The sequence below is a fragment of the Vollenhovia emeryi genome, unplaced genomic scaffold (assembly GCF_000949405.1).
Source record: "Vollenhovia emeryi isolate VEMERY1.0 unplaced genomic scaffold, V.emery_V1.0 DF939122.1, whole genome shotgun sequence".
In the NCBI taxonomy this organism is placed as follows: Eukaryota; Metazoa; Arthropoda; class Insecta; order Hymenoptera; family Formicidae; genus Vollenhovia; species Vollenhovia emeryi.
In genome coordinates this window covers 2356258-2375096 of record NW_011967244.1, presented here as the reverse complement: position 1 = coordinate 2375096, position 18839 = coordinate 2356258, and the positions used below count along the sequence as shown (strand labels likewise).

General features: G+C 45.3%; 1 protein-coding gene across 1 annotated transcript in view; it reads right to left on the bottom strand.

The window, feature by feature from the left end:
* LOC105569950 (tyrosine-protein kinase Drl) overlaps positions 1 to 18839 on the bottom strand; it is a 74847-nt gene that overhangs the window by 23430 nt on the left and 32578 nt on the right. The window contains exon 3 of the mRNA XM_012026825.1: positions 630 to 897. Within this exon, the coding sequence (XP_011882215.1) occupies positions 630 to 897 (268 nt within the window). The remainder of the gene's footprint in view (positions 1 to 629; positions 898 to 18839) is intronic.

The following is an 18839-nucleotide window of genomic DNA, read 5'->3' as shown; positions in this document are numbered from 1 at the left end:
ATTAATTAATGTTCATCAATTATTTAAAAACTTACTTAATTTATACAATTTTGCATATTGTATCATAACAAAATTAATTAATTAAGGGGGAGAGGTTATGTTTATGAAATAAATGTAAATGTAAAAAGGCAAGAGAGAGAGAGAGAATTGAATAAACATTATTCAGAATTGAAGAGGAATTACAATTTTAATTACGCCGGTAAAACGCCACTAAACGGAAGAGTTAAATAATTCACACTTTAGCATTTTCATATTTTAAGTGAAACAAACAGCGCGAGTCGTCATGATTTCTTCATAGATTCTGAATAAAACAAGAGGAAGAAGAAGGAAACGCCGCACGTTTCTTCAACAGAAAAAAGAAATGAAATCTAGGATCCGGATCTAGTTGTCGGTTAATGCGCGGCTGCCATGAGAATCGCAGGATTTCAGACCGCGCTAAGTTCCATGCGCGAGAATAATGAAAAAGGGGCGCCCCGCCAGTTCTCATGTGCGCGAATAATAAAGCGCGATTAGCCTTGTCGACATTTTTCAAAATTAGCATAGCGATTTCTCGCAAGGGGCACGCACAATCGTCACGCGCGCGAGGTGCCGCCGCCGAGATAACCGGTTACACCCTGGCGTGTACGTACCTTTCAAGCAGATCTTGTTCCTCTTGAAGACCAAGACGGTGTCGTTGTACCTCGTACCGGTCGGCGCCGTGACATTCAATCTAAGCGCCAGTGGAATTTCGGCGCTGACGACACCCGAGCACGGCAATCTGATCCTGAAGACCTGCAGGGTGACCGGTACCTCGCCCCTGGCGGACACGTTTACCCTCGGCTGCAGCAATGCCATCACAGAAGATTGTGCACCTGGTACGCCCACCACCTCGTAGTCCAGTTCCATTGAATATGGTAACTGGAAAGAAAAGATTTGTCGTAAGGCCAAATCAGACTAGTAATTGCTTCGCTGACTCGGATTGGATTGGGATTGACTTTTCTAGCCCATGAGAGCCGACTAAATCGCTGGCTGCTTTGCTCTCATTGGCTAAAGAACAATCGTCAATCGCCAATTCCAACTCAATCCGAGTCGACCCTTGCCAGTCTGATTCGGCCTTTAAACATCTTCGATCATTCGACAGACAAGGATCTTATGTCGCGCGTTGCAAAATTGTCATAAGTCACTTCGCAGATAATTCTTTGCATAGGCGAACTCTCTAAACTTTATTTACACTCGTGCTTCGGTACCAGCTCTCTCTCCTGGCGAGCCGATATTTCGTACTGGGGAAAGTATTCCGGTTATCGTCCGCCGGACGATATGCTGGCACGTAATAAAAATAGCGCGCGGCGTCCATAACTCATGAAAATGCCAGACTCGCGGTCCCTTCTCGCGGTCGCCGCATACGATTGCGCATATTAACGTTATAGATATATGAATATATATCGCCGCCGTATCGGCCGGCATGCGATATTTTACATTAAATCCTACGCGCGTCGGTCTATTCCGTATTTACCGCCGCCTATCTCGCGACTTTGGAGAACTCGAGTCGAGCCAAGACCGCGGCAGGCAGTCCGCGATCCTGGAAGGCACGACTGCACCACCCCCGTTCTGTCATTCAAGATTGGTCCCCGTGCGACGGGGGAGGGTGGGACGGGGGTGGCGGCGACTAGTGTGCTCAGGCACGCCACAAGTTTTACGAGGTGGCATAAATAACCTGGTTAGTGCTTCGTGATGCGGTGTCAACGGAAAGGTGACTCCACCCTCCCGCGAGCGCACCGCCGGCTCACCGGTAATCGTCGTAATCGTCGCGCCGGGGGGTCGCGGTGGCGTGACACCTGCCTATCGTACCCCCACGGCATACCCGAGATCCCGCGTACCTCTCTCTGTCTCTGTCCTTCCCTTTTTCTCCTCGCTCCCTCGCTGAATATTTATTTTTTCTCCCCCACCCTGAACCGCGTACACGCGGACATCGTGGACGAGACGAATGGACCGTGCACGCGTGTCACGACACTCCCCGTGGAATATCCATACACGTAAGATACCGCGTGTATATGCGCCCGGCTATATCAAGGCTCTCGAACAGCTCTTAGATCATTCCGCGTGTCGCACACACTCGAGCCTTTCCCTTTAATTACAGAAAGTGGCTCAGTTTACGGTGGGCGATTTATTTTGATTCAAGGATTGCGTACGTATCACGCGAGTAATTATTCACAGCCGTTGACGCCACGATGGGAAAAGATCGTGCGGGAATTATGGCTCTGAGCTGTATATCCTTAACAGAATCTATTACTGTAATTTAATTACGGTTAGCGCGCTAAGCAACTTGTCTGCGTACCAGCAAGCGCGAACGGCCAATGTGGAATTTGTCTCGATCGAATAATTAATTCGATAATACTTTTTGTACCGGGCGAATTCCACGCGTATAACAGCGATACTTTATTTCACGATGATTCCTTTCGGCAAACCTTCCCTCGCGAGTACAGCAGCCTCGCGAGGGCAGACAAATGACGAGTGGCATTTCCGATTTTCTTTGGCAGGCACGCGAGCTTTTTCATACTGAACGCGTTTCGCCCGGGCATTCGTTCTAATTGACGGTAACTTAATGACGACGCGGTTGAATCGAGGACGCGCTGTCGAGGGGTGGTTTCGAGACGGGACGCCGTTTGCCTCGTAATCGCTTCTCGAGGGTGGCGATGACGTGACATCTATCCGTCGCGTACGAGCTGCCAGGGATAAAGCGTGTTTTCACCGTTCTACCTACGCGACGGGTAGTAATTGACAGAAGTGCCTCGTTCTCTCGTCGAAAAGCCACCCTTTTCTTTCACTGCGCGCCGCCCTTTTCTCCCACGATAAATCAACTGCGTCCGGGCTAAACGCGCTCACGTCTCTCGAAATTGTTCTCCGAACTCTCTCCCGGTAGAGAGAAACGGCCCCGATATCTCTAAACAAATCTAGATTGATTTGTGGTGCGCCGCAAATAAATTTTATGACACACGAGAGTTATGGCTGGGCAAAAGTAAAATTGAAGCAGAAAGTGTCAGTCGATTGAAATAAACCGTAAAAATAATTATATATTGTTTTAAATGGTGGTATATCAGATGTATCAGTATTCAATAGAAAAAATGTGGTCGGCGAGAGGGGAGGAGAAGAACAAGTACCAAGAGGCGAATGGCGGTAAATGGAGGAAGGAATAAGAAAAGGGCAAAGACGACAAAGTTGGCTGGAGAAGTAGAATAAGAACGGAACTAGGATAAGTTAAAAAGGATAGGAGAAGAGTAGGTTTATATTAGAGTAGGCAGCGAAGCAGGCATGGAGGGATGAATGAGAGTGAGCGAGTGATAAGGACAAAATTGTAAGCCAAGTCCCACTTCTTGGCGTATAAGCTAAAGTGCAATGAAGATTGAATTACAGAAAAAATAACACATTTTCGTACGATAACATTATCGCACTCGATACAAAACGGTGATGACAAGAGCAGCGATATAAAGTTCATTCTTTTTCCTTTTCAATCGAAAATGTGCCAATTTTCGTTGAAGAAATTTAATCCGCGCTACATCGCTTCGAATTGTCTGCCACGTCTGCGGCGTTACATGTTTTTGGATGAAAATTCGCGAAATGAATCGCGGATTTCGATTCTCCTCCAAGTTTGGTAACGCTCGAGAGAGGAAGAAAGAGCGACAGAATTGCGTAGGGTGAGACTCGAGTGATTTCCTGCAGCTGTAAGCGTTTGCTTAATATCCAGTCTCGGATTCTCGTAATAGCGTAAAAATGTTTGCCTAAGAGGCGTCTGCTCCTCTCTCGCGCGCCCTTCTCGAATCCAGAGAGAAGAGAATCATGGGCGTCGACATGATTTTTCCGAGAGTGGAGCACGAGGAAACTTTTCCCAGGGGAGAGAACAGCTTAGAAACTTTTCCACTTATATTTATATCAATTAAAGAGACAACCACCGGCAATATCAACTTTCGACATGCATGTTGCATTTGCGGCCCAATGAATTTCCTTACTTTCTCATTAAAACGATTTCGCGAGGTACACCAACTACTTCGGCGTGCTGCTAATGAGTTTATCAGGTAGTTTACATTCCTAAGGCTAGCTGCAAGTTTCTCCGTTAAATTTTACACGCGGGCTTGATCCTCCGTGATCCGAAACAGTCAAGAGGCTCCTCTGCGACGCCCATGAGCACGAGAGGTCGCGTGAATTGCGATCCGTCAACCTTCTTCTGTATTTTCCACGTGCTCCGTGCACGCGGGTATGCGAGGGCGCACGTGTGAGCGGGGCGTACACGCGTGTTTCTGTGTACCGAGAGCAAACTTCGATTCTGGAGAGACGAGAGGCGACGCGTACCACCGCCATTGTTGCTGTCGATGAAAAGGAAGTCGTATAACACGAGGGAATCCTATCGTCCGACACCAGGAAGGAAACGCCCGTGGCTTTTAAAGGGGCGAGGCTGTTTCCCGCCTCCCCGCGCGCCCACCCGCGCCCTCGATTTATACTGAAATTATGCCGCGATTTTGTATTATCGGACAGCACCGGGGAGAATATTAAAGGACGAAAGGCGGGCTGATTTATCCCGGAATTATTCCCGGCTCGTATTATTCGCGTCCTTGTGTTATTCCAGTGAGCGAGCCCGCCGGTTGATTCGGCTGGATGCGCGTGAGCGATGAAAAATGTGCGGCCATGCGAAAAGTACGATGATAAACGCGGCATGAAGCGTACAGAAAAGGGTCAACGCCGCCGATCGCGGCCTCGGTGATTAATCGTGGCGCCAGGATTTTCGAGATAGGTTTCAATATCGCGGATCAGCCGAGCGTGTGTCGTCAACAGTAATAAGTTTAGACATGATATTTCTTATCGATCCTCTGACACGCGCCGCTACGTTTTTACGCCCGAAAGTTATGCGTTATATATTTTCGAGCGATCATTAAACGCTTCCGTTGCGACGTGACGATGAAGAAGCGAACTGAAAGAAAACTTTTGGCAACTGTATATAAAAGTCTACGTTTAACCAAACGAAAATCAGCTGTATGTTTTATTCATTTTAAATAAATATTAAAAGTAAACTATTTTTAATCCATTAACCTCCATTAAACGTCTGTTTAATCTTTGAAAGCGTCGCTGCTAAAACGCGTCCATCCTTTGATCATATCGAAAATTCGCTCGATTGAGCCATTTCGTTATTTTAGAGAGTAACAACGTTACTTTCATTATCATAATATCGGATTCACCGTGTGACGAATATTATTTTTAAATTGGGAGAAAACACGTTAAACAAATATTATCGAAATGTAGTTACGCCGCATACGTTTCAGCGTAACCAAAAGTACACGATCCCAACCGATAGCCATCGGTGCATAAGCCACGAAATTAGTCACGTGTCGCTAAGCACTCGAAGCAACGATCGTGTAATTTTTATGGGAATTTTCCGATGGATCTTTTACACGATTGAACCCATACGTTTTTACCTCGTATCGTATCGGGTGGTCGATTAAAATGGGTGTATTTTCGAGTTGTTTCCCACAGATATACTTGCTTTCATTTTAAATTTAAATGTGGGAGAACAGCAGTGTATTCCCCGTTAATTATGCGGTTCTAAATTATAAATTAAAATCTTGTTCACTCGAGACAACGACAATCGTGACAATTTTTCATTTATGAAAACATCAAATCGCAGATTTTACAAGATCGCAACCGTAAACATTTTTTTAATATTCTACTCGGCATCTCTTTCCTTTGTACGTATGATTTATATCTGTATGAATTTGTTAATATGGACGTATCTCGAGTTTTCTATTTGCTTTCATATAAGAAAGAACATCGCGAATATTATAAATCAGATTTAATTAATCTTTCTAAAACATCTATAAACAAGTGAAAAACAGCCGGGAAAAAGAGGAGCATTGGGTATAACAGGTTGACGATGCCTTACGAGATTCCTCCTATGGTTTCCCTCTTGCTTTCAGCGTGCAATAACGAAATGCCATTGGTCTTTTTGCGTGTCCACCCTCCGTATCGCCGCTGAAAACCCTCGCACTTCAACTGCGATGGACGAAAGTTTCGAGTTTACGCTTTGATTCGGTTCCCTTTTCTTTGACCGATGGCCTTTAGCCACAAGAAATTAAATCGGAGTCTTTGACAGAAACAGCATCGGAGACTCGCGGTATGTCGAGAATTCTTCAATAGGCAACGCCTAGACGAATCTCCAAATTGCTTTTACAAGTACGTCAAGATGCGACGATGTTTGGTCTCGTAAAAAGAATCAAATAAAAATCTAACGTAGTCTCGATCGGTCACAAAGTGACAAAACTGAAAAATTTTCGAGAGAAGTCCATCTAGCTGATTCTAAGTAGTTTCATTAGACAATTAAAAGCTAAAAAATACTCATGTTACGTTATAAATTATTATACACGGGGCAGAATTAAAAGTTTCGATAGAAAGAAAATGAGAAACGGCCGAGCATCGCGTGCATGCGAACGGAAACCCCTTAACATCCCTCTCGGCATCTACTCGCGGGGCTCTTTGGAGGCACGCAAAGGACGCTTAGTCTCTCCATAATATCTCAATCGCATATATACGCGTATAGTCGCTAATGCTCTTATACGTAGATAGACTGCCCGAGAGGCGAGGTGAGGCGGTACCACTTCCTTTTGGACAGCGTTTATGCGAAGGCGTCTTAATGCCACTTCCGACGACACGATGAATTAATCACTCTCGTTTCAGCGCCGCCTTTGACTGCCTCGCCCTAGCCTAGTTGCTTCGTAGGCAAACGAATTAACAACAAGGGAGAACGAGCGAAGAAACCTCCTTCGCGGAAACCATTAACATTTACGTACCGGGAGGTGTAATGACACCGCCAGTATATGAGATTAATTAAAGATAATAGGCGTAAGACATGGAAAATTGATTAATACTCCTGCTGCGAATAGACGGCTTGATATTATGCACCTAGGGGTCAATACTGAATCTCACACTATACGAGGGTGGGTTGAAAAGTTTTGAGCCTCAACATGAAAATGGCATTTACTTATCGTCGCCACTGCAGTGCTGCGACTGTACATACTTTGAAGGACACTTCTGAAAATTTCAGTCATTTTGGACTCTCAGTTGTTGTACAACTGTCGTTTGTGTCAGTGGATGTTAGCATTTTCATTGTTCCATCGAGACAACGCACCGTCTCGCACTTCGGCGGTCGTCATGGCCAAAATTCACGAATTGCAGTTCGAACTGATTGACCACCCCCCGTATTCACCAGATCTGGCCCTCAGTGACTTTTTTCCGTTTCCTAAACTCAAAGTTTGGCTCGGAGGACAAAAATTTTCATCGAACGAGGAGGTCATAGCATCCGTAGATGCCTATTTTGCAGAGCAAGACGCCAACTATTATTTGAACGGGTTAAAGCGATGGAGCATCGCTGGATTAAGTGTATCGATTTAAAAGAAGACTATGTCGAAAAATAAAAGTGAGTTTGACCGAGAAAAATTGTTTCTATGTTAGGCTCAAAATTTTTCAACCCACCCTCGTATTGAAAATGCTAAAAGTGAATAGCTTCTCTTTCTAACCGTCATCTTAGAAAGAGACAAAGCCGCTCACTTTTAGCATTTTCACTATGTTGTAAGATACAGAACTGACCCCCTAAAGTTCCTCCGTGAAAACTCTGTTTTGAAGTTTAAAGACCACAATGCGAAGCATCCCTTTAAGGAACATTTCTTAATATCGTTTAGACATCGAGTCTTCCATGTCAGCAAAGACCTATGTCTTTTACATTCGCTAACGTTGCTAAAAGGCTATTTCTAAATTAATCTTCGGAATTATCCTACCGCGACGTAAATGACGACTTAACGAGCGGTTTTAACGCTTTAATAATTAGCCCGACTGTACCGCTGCAAAGAGGACAAGAACGACGTACAAAGGGTGCAAGCGAAGCAAGGGCTGTTTGCACCCTCGGTGTTAACGCAATATACTCGCTCTGGGGCGCGACGCACTTAGCATGTGTACACGAACGTTGCCCGTCTGCGGGCTGTCTGTCCACGTGCGCATCCATTTTCCCTTATAAGCTCGCAGTTAGCGCCTTCGGCGAATCCTCCAATTTCTTTGCCTTTCTCCGATAACGATGCACGTATTTTATAACTACTAAAATAAAATATTCGCCCAAGTGCTGCTAGAAATAAACGCAGCTACATTTAATTAACGCTCGTGTAATTTAAAGGTACATTTATTTCAATATATTTTTGTCCGCGTATTAATTTAATCCAATTTTGTTTAATTCAATTCGTTCAAGACCGATAGCATCAGGCTTTTATTTCTCATTTTGATTTCTTTTGCTCCTCTCTTTGTCTCTACTATTCGCAATGCACACAGTTTATGATATATTAAACGCGTTATATATATACGATTATGATTTTGACATTTCCGTCGCGCTATACATATCACCGCGCCGGTCCCTTATTCATTTTCTCGAGCTTCATATTCCCAGGCATCACTTGTCTTCATTATCTCCGTGAAATATGAAATCTCTTGCCTCTATAACGTGCCGTCTGCTTCCATACTCCTTTACTTTCGCTACCTATCCACCATTTTTCCCCTAGCGCCCATAGCATTATTCTTTATTCCTTAATTTTAACGGAATATTTTACGTATATGTATCCTTTCTACGCGTTCTCCGACATTAAAGACAATGAGGAGGTATCATTCATGAAACAATAAGAAAGGGAACAGCTACAGTAATGATAACATAGTAAGAACAGAAGATGAATGCGTGTGTAAAATAAAAATGTATACCGCAGACAAAGTACAAGAGCGCGGAATAGTGTAGCGACTATCTGCTAACTGTGAGAAAAATCTTTGGAGCAAATTGAGGTAGAAAAATGAGTGAAAAATTGTTTAACTCGAGTTCTAATCAACATTCGTCCCATTCTACTACTCTGCGCTTAAAAACATTTCTAATGTACTGTAGTACATTAAATTGCCGATCTATTGTCACACTGACAAGAGAGGTTCTTATTTCGTCCACTTTGTAAAATTCGTTCACCAACGCTCGGGGACCGCCGGCGCAATATTCCGGTACTCTTCCGTGGAGTTAACCACGCAGCCCGACGACAGGGTCAAATCGCACGAGACTAATTTTATTACGCGGAAGTCCAGTTAATTGGCGCCAGGCACGTATAAATTGCAGCGGCTTGGCGACACTCGCTCGCACCGACCGACCGACCGTCGGGACGTGGGGCAGTTTATCCCTAATGCGAAAACATTGCTTCCCCTCGGTACTCACGTAGCGAGAGACCAAGTCGGGAGGTAGTCACGTAAAGGATTGCCGGAATTCCCGCAGGAATCTCGTGCGACGTCTATCCCCGTGCTTACTCGGAACCCAACCGGTCCTCCACGCCGATATTGGACGTCGTAATCTTTTAATCCCGCGGACGGCTTATTGCCGAACGGATCAAAAAAAGAAATACGACCGGCGACCGCGGCGGAGACGTAACGACCTTTTAAATCTGCGCGACGGAAATCTCAGTGGAGATCGGGGACGGCTTAACGGTGCGGTTACCGGTCGAACGTGAACTTCGCGGAACAGCGGCTCGCAGCCAAGTTCTAACCGAATCCGATGGCCCCGCCAAGTCTGGGAGCGATTAGACGTCCAAGTTGGAGAACGATTGCTGTCGCGCGCGCGTGAGGCTTCCATTATTTCGCTCATGGCATTGTGCCCCATTTGTGACGTGACGCATTTACAGGCTGAGGGTCGCGTGAATGAAATTATTCAACATTGCTAGCGCTTTAGCGGCAGATAGCGGGTTGCAATCTTAAATTAATTCTGAAATATTACGTTGCGTTGCAGTAATATGCGGATGAACTTTTCGATATTGTTCACGCTTTAATAGCAAAAATTTATAATTAACTGGTATACACTCCTTGGAAAACTTTATGCAAAATGACAAAAGTGAAGATTTCTAAAATTGGTGTTAATTTGACAAACAATTAAATTATAATTGATAAATATTATTGGCAGATGTTTACTGAAGATTTTGTGTTACTTCATCCCTTTACTTTAGCTATTGGTGAGCCTTTCAGCTCCTTCTCCACAACCTCCAAACTATATTCTCGACTCCAATATATTCCATTATGCGCTGTTTACACGGCAGACGCTTCTGTAAGGAAATGAAAACGCTCTCGTGCACGATAATGGAAATCTGAACCACACGGAGAAATTAGTTTCTTTGACGGGTGAGAGCGCGGCTGCGCTGCCGATCGATGTCCGGATTCCGAGAAATATTTTCCCAAATTTGCACCGGCTTACCAGCAAAATAAACTTTCTGATACGCTAATTGCTATGAATTTACATAAGAGCTCATTACCTATCGTATTCTCCCTGATCAACGTGGTAACGACGAACATCAGGCGGGAAGAGCCTGGTCTACGCTTAACATTGACTTAAGACTCCACTTACCGCGAGCGGCGTTCCTCTCAACGAAAGGTATCGCAAGCTCGAGGAGGTTCATCGAGAAGCACAATTCGGCGAGCCGTTTATCCTCGCTCACATCCGCAACGCGACGGGGACAGGAGAGGAGATTGGAATGACTGAAGTCCTGATGAAGGGTGGATGAGGTACGACGGGGAGAGGGGTACAAGGGAGAAAGGGGGATGGATGAGGGGTCGAGGGTACGTAGGGCAATTTTCGCGTAATTCGATGGGGCGTGATCGTCATAGCAACCCCCGGTACCCCCGGTCCACCCTCTCTGGAAGCTGCAGCCTGTTCAAACAAGCCTCAAACTCCATACTAGGCTCGTATCCATTCTCCCTCGCTCTCTCGCTCCTTTCCGCTTTGCCTTTCTCTTCGTATCCACCTTCCCCTATCTCTCGCGGCCTCTCTTTCTCCCTTTCTCCCTATCTGTCTTTCTGCGGCTCTCGCATATCGCATCCGTCTTTCATTGCCCGTCCCTCTCTTCCGAGGTGCTCCCAACTCAAATCCGCGAACGGTACTCCAGGATTTCAACAGTTGCGATAACTACCTGGATTTCTCCCGCTACCAGAGGCAGTGACGGCTCGATCGTTTCATTGTAATTACTTGCTCGTTAGTGTAGCCGCGCCGCCCTGCGCCAACGTCGCTGCGCGAGTTTTGGCTAGCAACAATAACAGCGAAGTCCTCTTCTCGTATGTTTCGCGACGACGCGGGTGCGCGAGTCCCGGGAGCTTGAAGCCCGTCATTTAGTTTATGGCCTGCGACCGGCAGAGAAACCTCCGGCATGGCTTTCTGACGTGCCATAATACGTCCAACCGTGAGTCTCACGGCCACGGCTGGCAATGCGAATTACTATGCCGAGAGTAGTCCGCATGCAACGGGATTCGTATCATCGTTCATCTCTGTACCGAGCATAATTCGCAAAGCTCCATATACGAGCCGTCGCCAAATGGCTTCTGACACAACGAATTTACGAGCCATTATCATCTCTTTTTAATATTTATATTAAGCATCAAATTTCAGGATTCAGAATAAAACTTTATTCCGACTTCTTTTACTTTGTTTGGTACCTGGACCATTTTTCACGCGGACGGTAACTCGCCAAGGTGACGCTAAGTTTTATAATAATTTTACCTGATAAATGCCAGTAAACCTAGAACTCTCATAGAATGTCACAGAGACGTAAATCCATCTCTCACGTGTGATAGCGCTGATGATACTATCGCGCAGTAATTTCTATGTAAATTGAATGCAGAGAATACGTCTCATTATTTGCGAAATGTTTTAAATTAAGCGCACTATAAATGAGGAAAGTTCATTGCGAAATAACAACTCGCTGATGCCAGTATTATTTCCGTATGTAAATACTCGGCGTGCCCGAAAATTGCGTTTCTAATTCTCGTCATTTGCGCATCCATAGCTTCTCATTATCGACCACCGCAACGTGCATTCGCGTCCACCGATCGAATTCCACGGAATTCCGTGCGGGCGAATATTTCATACTCTGCGATCATATAACAGGTCGCTTTAGTGTCTGTCGGGACTGAAAAACAGCAACAAGAGAACGAGCGAGCGAGCGAGCGAGAGAGAGAGAGAGAGAGAGAGAGAGAGAGAGAGAGAGAGAGAGAGAGAGAGAGAGAGAGAGAGAGAGAGAGAGAGAGAGCGCTTGCTAACGAGATGCCGTAGTTTCATCTCGCGGCAAAATCAAGCTTCCATTACCCACTCTATAGATAGGCAAAGCACCAGCGAGCGAGAGAGCAAGATTGCTCACCGAAGTATCTAATCTCATTTATGACTATTTAATTTTTCATTCACCCGTTTTCAGTTAATGAAAATATATATTAGTTCGAAGCTCGACAAATTTATGAAGCAATCTATATCTACGATAACATGTGTCTAGTACTATTTGTACATTTATAATATTATAAATGTATTTATTAATTATACGTTCGTTTAATGGATATTGAATGTTAGATTATTTTGCTAAAACAACTATATTTTTGTTACTAGCTTTGCTCTCATTGCCTATTTTTTCTCCTGTATTGTTAGAGCCTATTATTCTTACTTTTTGCTTCGCATTCTGTTACCGAAGACGTGCATTTGTTAAATATTATATTTATTAAAACTTCAGATGAAAGTACTGTAAAATAAACTTTGTCATTCTCGCATACCTATCGTTTCCTTTATCAAAACGCTTCAACGCAGCCGTCCAGTCGAGTATTACCATTTAAACGCGTTGGACATCGGAGTGTGAGCGTCGCGGGATTAAATTCTTCGCGCGCAACCGGCGATCTTTTTACTATCTCGTCCCGTTCGTTATCCCTTGCAGCTGGATGACCGAAAAATGTTTGCGTGCGAAACACGTAGTGTTTCGGAACGAAAGAGATGGTATCGGAAGACGAGCGGGAGAAAGAAAGGGAATTAAAGGAGTTAACGAAGCACGCCTGCGTATTGCGAAATCGCGTCGCCGCGTCGGAGAAAAAGGGGAGATGGGGTGAGAAGACGAGGGGAGAGAAAGCATAGAGATATATAAATTACTGTGCAAGTTACTCGCTGGTATTGCGCGAGCCACGCTTAATTATAAAACCGATAAATTCATCCCGTGGGACACGGGACAGACGTCTGGAATCCCGAGGTTGATAAACGAGCCCCTGATCCCGACCTTCTACCTAGCACGAGCATCCACTAGCTGCCCTCTGCTGGCCCGCGTCCTCGCGCAGCTCGCCCAAGTCGCGCTCAACCCCCGTCTCGTACGCGCTTACGCCTCGATGGACTCGCGTCATTGAGTCCCGGAATCTGGACGACCGTGTAATTAGATCCTTGGCCTCCGCAGACCTAACGATAATTACATTTACGTTACCTGCGAGGATACGCCGTTACGAGGACATGCCCGCCGGCCCGCCAAGGGACGTCTCTCGTGGGATCACGTGCGTAAACCACCTCGCATATTGTCCACTTCGAATCAAATTTTCATATCGAATTTGCACGTCCGTGGTAATAACTTGTCCATTTCGAAAGCACCCTTGCGGGAGCGATTTGTTACGGATCGTTTGCGCGGTAATTCGTTCATTACCTTCACGTGGATACGCGTTCTTTATGCTACCATTATATTGTCATTCTTAGGAGATCTTACCACAATTATAAAGTTAAATACAATAGTATATGTTAAAATTTGAATATTACTTATTCCAAGAAATCGGTACGTCTGCTTAAACAGTTTCATGCACGGAAAGACCGGCTACGGCAAAAATAACTAAAATTAAAATGTTGCCGTATAAATAGTTGGGGCATCTACATTGTTTTGTGTTGCAACATTCACTAAGTTTGCTGCACAAAACGCATGTATGTGTCTCCACTACTTATCATACCAATGTGGGTATGACAATTCCACAGATGTAGCTGTCCCAAATATTACTATTTATTGGGGCTGTGCCAACCCTAATTAGACATGTGGTAACCATATCGGTCTCTCCGTGTGGGAAAAACTCGCGGTGGCCAAGGTTCTAATCTCAAATACTCGCGATGCCTGTCTGAAGTATAACGATTTTTTTTTATAAAACTCATAGACATGTCTATAACATAAACATAAAATGTATGTAAATCTGGATTGTCACGTTAATATTCCGCTTTTCAATATCCAGTTTATAACAAGCTCCAGTCTGTGAATTGTTTTGAGTAAAAGCCTCGTTATGTAAACTAAGAGAGACTTCGGACACTTCACAGATCAGTCTGGTCGCCTTGAATCGCGTTAAACGCGGGGATCCCTTGCAGTTTTAATCGTCGTTAATCAAACGAGGGCAGAGGCAGGTATGGACGTAATATTCCATCGATTCTCAAGTACTCACCCGCCGGTGAAAGGCGGACGCTCGCTCAATTTGGCGCGGTTCCAAAGCGGACAGATGTCCGTAATTCTCGGTTTGATAAACGAGCGCTTGATCCCAAGTTTCCTATAAAGCAGAAGGCGCCTTTTTGAGCGGGCGCCTTCGGGCGAGCTTCTCATATTTTGCCTTTATCATAACGCATCCCCTCTATATATTTCCCCATATATTTTACTTCGTATTTTATTTCAAGGATAAGAATGGCGGTGCGAAAAGATTAATTGACGTCCCAACAATACCGTAAATTAATACTCGAAACGATCGGCGTCAACATTTCTTTTGCCGTTCTATATCCTAATCGTCTTATCGCGTTAATAGTGCTCCACCGTAGGTTTTAAATTATCAGCTACGAACAAATTGTAAATGTCCAAATAACGAGGATCGATAATATACTCGTATAGGACGTATTTATTGTAGGGCTAAAGTAATAAAAAAAATAACTGGTCGCGAATGAATTGTACGCCACTGCCATAAATGGGGACGATTTTATCTTCCACCCTTAACCGCTCTGACGATTATTGAAGCACTTAGATCGTTTGCTCCCCACCGAGATATTAATTCTCAAGGGGTTTAGTCAATTCCTTTTCTCGGGTAGTCGCTCTCCGGAATCTCCATGGCTCGATGGTCCACGGCAGAGGGACGATTCGATCTAGCCGGTGTCGCCACACTGACGAAGGCTTCTCACGTACATTGCCGGACGCGAGTGTGAACCTGGGTGTTGCCCGCACACGCGCGCGTGTTGTACGTGCACACGTATAACGGTGCGATGTAGCTAGCGTGGCCTTCTACCGAAGTTTGTGAACTATGAGTGAACCTATCGCAAGGACAAATTTCCTCATCTAACTTTCTCCGAGTAGATGAGATGATCGCTCAATGCCAGCGGCACCGACGCTACTATCTTCACTATAGCCCAGCCCGTTCGCCCCCTGACCCCCGCACCCCCTGGGAAAATTAATGACGGAATCCAAGAGTTTTCTATAGGCAACTTTTACCATCGGATCTCCGCAGGGCCGTCGGGTAGAACAAATTCATGAGGGTGAGACGAGGAGCGAGGTGAACGGCGACAATAGGTCTTGGCGGTGTTCGATGCCGGGGATGGACATCGCCGTTATCGTGTTTTCGTTCGACGGAGCTCTCGCGCTTAAATTGGCGGCGTGCTTCACGTGTGGCGAAACGACGTGGCGGGTCTTTTGTCGATAAACGAGGCATCGCCGAAGCGATAACGATGATTTATGCGCTAAAATTCTTTTAGCGTTGCATTTCACATCCGGGCTAAATGCGAGGGATATTCGACTGGTAAACACCAAGGGGGTAAGAATCGCGTTCCTGTCTCGCTTAACAATTACTTCAATTTCGCCTTGTCAAGGCAAATATAATTCGTTGAAGGAAATAACGCGTGAACGATATCATTCAATTGCGTTTCGTCTAATGAGTTTAATGAGTCGAAACTTTAATGTCTCGGAACTCGAAATTGCTTCGGTGGCTAAGCGCATCGCTCTCGAAAGGCGGTAGTCGAGGCTCCTCGATGACGCGTGATTTCCTCACCCTCTCGCGTGTTGATCGCTTCACCTTATTTATCTACCCGCCGCCGCCGCGACGCGCATCCCCATTACGAACTTTCCGTACGACATCGCGTTCCGCGCGCTCCGCCACCATTGAAAAGTCTTATTCTCGCAGGAATTAACGAGTTTCCCGAAGAATCGCGCGGAATTACGTTGCCGCGCGTCGCGCCGGGCCCGCGACGCCGGCGGGTACATGCAATTCTGCAAGTTGGAATTGAATCTACCCCGAAGAGAAAGGGGGCGGATTCGATCCTCTCGCGGAAAATGCCTCGCGATGGCGCCGCGCCGGGGAAATGGGGGCTCTTGACGCGGCGAATGAAATTATTAAAACGTCAACGCCATGTATATCTGACGATGAAAGCCGCAACCAGCGTCGCCAGGCGCGAGGGAGAAAATTAATACATACGCGTCATTTGGCTCCTCCTTATTTGCCCTTGCAACCGGCTGTTAGAGTTCTTTCCCGCAAATCCGGCCGTGAATACGGCGCATTCATCGCGGATACCCAATTTGCGTGACATCAAAAAGAGAGATAAGCGTTTTTTCTACGTTCAGAAATATATCGCGTTCAATGGCGAGATAAAAACCCCGCGCTTCAGTCAGTAAAATCAAATATTTTAAAAAACTCTTAATTATTCCCGAACAGCGCGTGCTGTTTTACGCTTGACAAACTGCTACTCTCTAACAATCGATCAGTGGATTATCACTGAAAGCAGTGACCAGTCACTAATTTGCAGTTATATAAAGCATACCACTGAAAATCGCAGTGGTACACTTATAAATCAGTGACTATTGACTTTGAGAGTACTGTTGAGTAAAATGAACTTTAGTTTAGCTTTCGTACTTCGAGTTTGTGTGCACGGGTTATTGTATCTCTCTTGTCCGTTGCCTTGCCGGCTACAAGTCCTGATGTACGAAGTATATAAATACATTTTTCTTTTTAGTCTGCAATCCCAGTTGTAATTTAGCACAACAAGTGCTTTTCTTCAAATTTCACTAGTTGCATAAAATACGCTTAACGCGAACGTTCGTTCTTCCCAACGGGGATTCTTTGCGACGAGCAAAAAGCGGATACAATCCTCCACTTATTGCAGCCACCGCTGCCTTTCGCGGTTCAACGTTTCTATAATACCGAGAATGAATACGGGATTTTTCCCCGGAACACCGCCCATATTTCATACGTGTGCGCAACGTTTGCGCGTATGCATAAAAACATAAGTTAAAAGAAACTAGACTAGAGAAATGTTAAATAATTGCATATCAATTGCTCCGATCTGCTCGCCGCAAGCTCGTACGAATGCGGGCGAGACTTCCACCGGCGTTTTTATTATTTCCTATCGCAACAATAATACCGGATAACCGCCGCAGCCAAGAGAAAATATGAACGTTGTCGAATCGTGAATATCGATACCGTGCCGCCGCGGCTCCAGTACCGAATCGACCACGCAACAACTCTACTCCTTTACTCCGCTTCCTTCCTCCGCCGGATACGAACTCGAATCTCTCCACCTACGCTATCGAACAAGTATTCCGGGTTGCAGCGCTGTATTATGCATTCACCCCTCCGAGGAGACCACGAGCGTCGCAGTCTACCGTATACCTTAACATAATAAGGTCGTATTATGCAGTATATACAAAATTTCCAGTTTAAACGCGACCCACGTTTCGGGCCTTAACGTCTTGTTCGCGGACATTCGAGTTCCCAAACTCCGCGTTCCGTTCACAAAAGTTACGTTCAACTACGAGACGATTTACTAAATCGACACAATATGCACTTCGCAGAGTGGCATGGAATATTAACTCCATAACGACTAACGCGCTGCTATTCACTCGCGAATGCGAATCAATTAGCTTTCCATCGACCAGACTCTATTAAAAGTATTACGATAAGGAAATGATGGACTCTTCTCTGGAAAGTTAGGCGAACGATACAGCATAAATATTAGAATTGGGGAGAGAGTTAACTCGGCTTTAAGTTAAATACAATTCGCTGTATGCAGTAATAATATTGTCGAGGCAAACAATTTCAGAGTCGTACGGTGCAATTGCCACGATATAAATATTCTAAACCTGGGTGTACATTATTTAAGTAGACAAACAACGGCGTGTAAGAATGTACGTAGCTTACTGCAAATAAATGTGTTTGGTTTAATACTGGATTTCAGGATTAACATGTCTCACTCCGCTAGACACGTTTATGCGTTTTAACGAAGATCCGGTGGATGCCGGTAAATTTTTTATCGACCCTTGAGTAATCCCAGAGGGCAATAAACGGTCCGCATCGTTTTCTCGCTTCAACAACGCAAAGCGTTACAGAGTACGATGACTCCATATGGGACTCCTTTCTGAATATTTTACGTCATGGACGTGCACGGATATTCCCCGACATGGTTTCTGCATTCGACAAAAAAAAAGATACTTCGCCATCGAATAATATTTCGCGTCCCAGAAACTCGCGATTTCGACATAAATGAGATACCTCGGAATGCGACACTTTGTACGTGTTCGGAGCAGTTCTGACAAATTATAACTAAGCGAGAAATTATCGCGGTGAAAAATTATAATTTTCCCGATACGGCGCGACATCTTTTGTCACGCCTCAATTATATTGAAGGAACTCTCAATCATTTAACGAGCTGGCTTCAGACTTGTCGAGACATTAACGTGGAAAATGGAAAAGCAATGTCCCATTCAATTTCGTTTATAAGGTCCGCCCGATGTCTACCGAAATCACCGCGCGGTAGAACGTCAGGGTGTAATCTAGCATCGTTAAATCCAACACAACCATCCCTCCGTCATTGTCTCCCGTTACACGGGACCGCAAACGTGGGCGTTCTTCGACACCGAAATCTTCCGTGAATATTTCAGGAAAATTACCGCGCGTTCGTCGGGCGCGCTCGGGTTTCCAGCGATTATGTCGTATAATCCGCGGTGAGTGCGTTTGTCACGGCCACCGCGGCGGCGGCGGCGGCG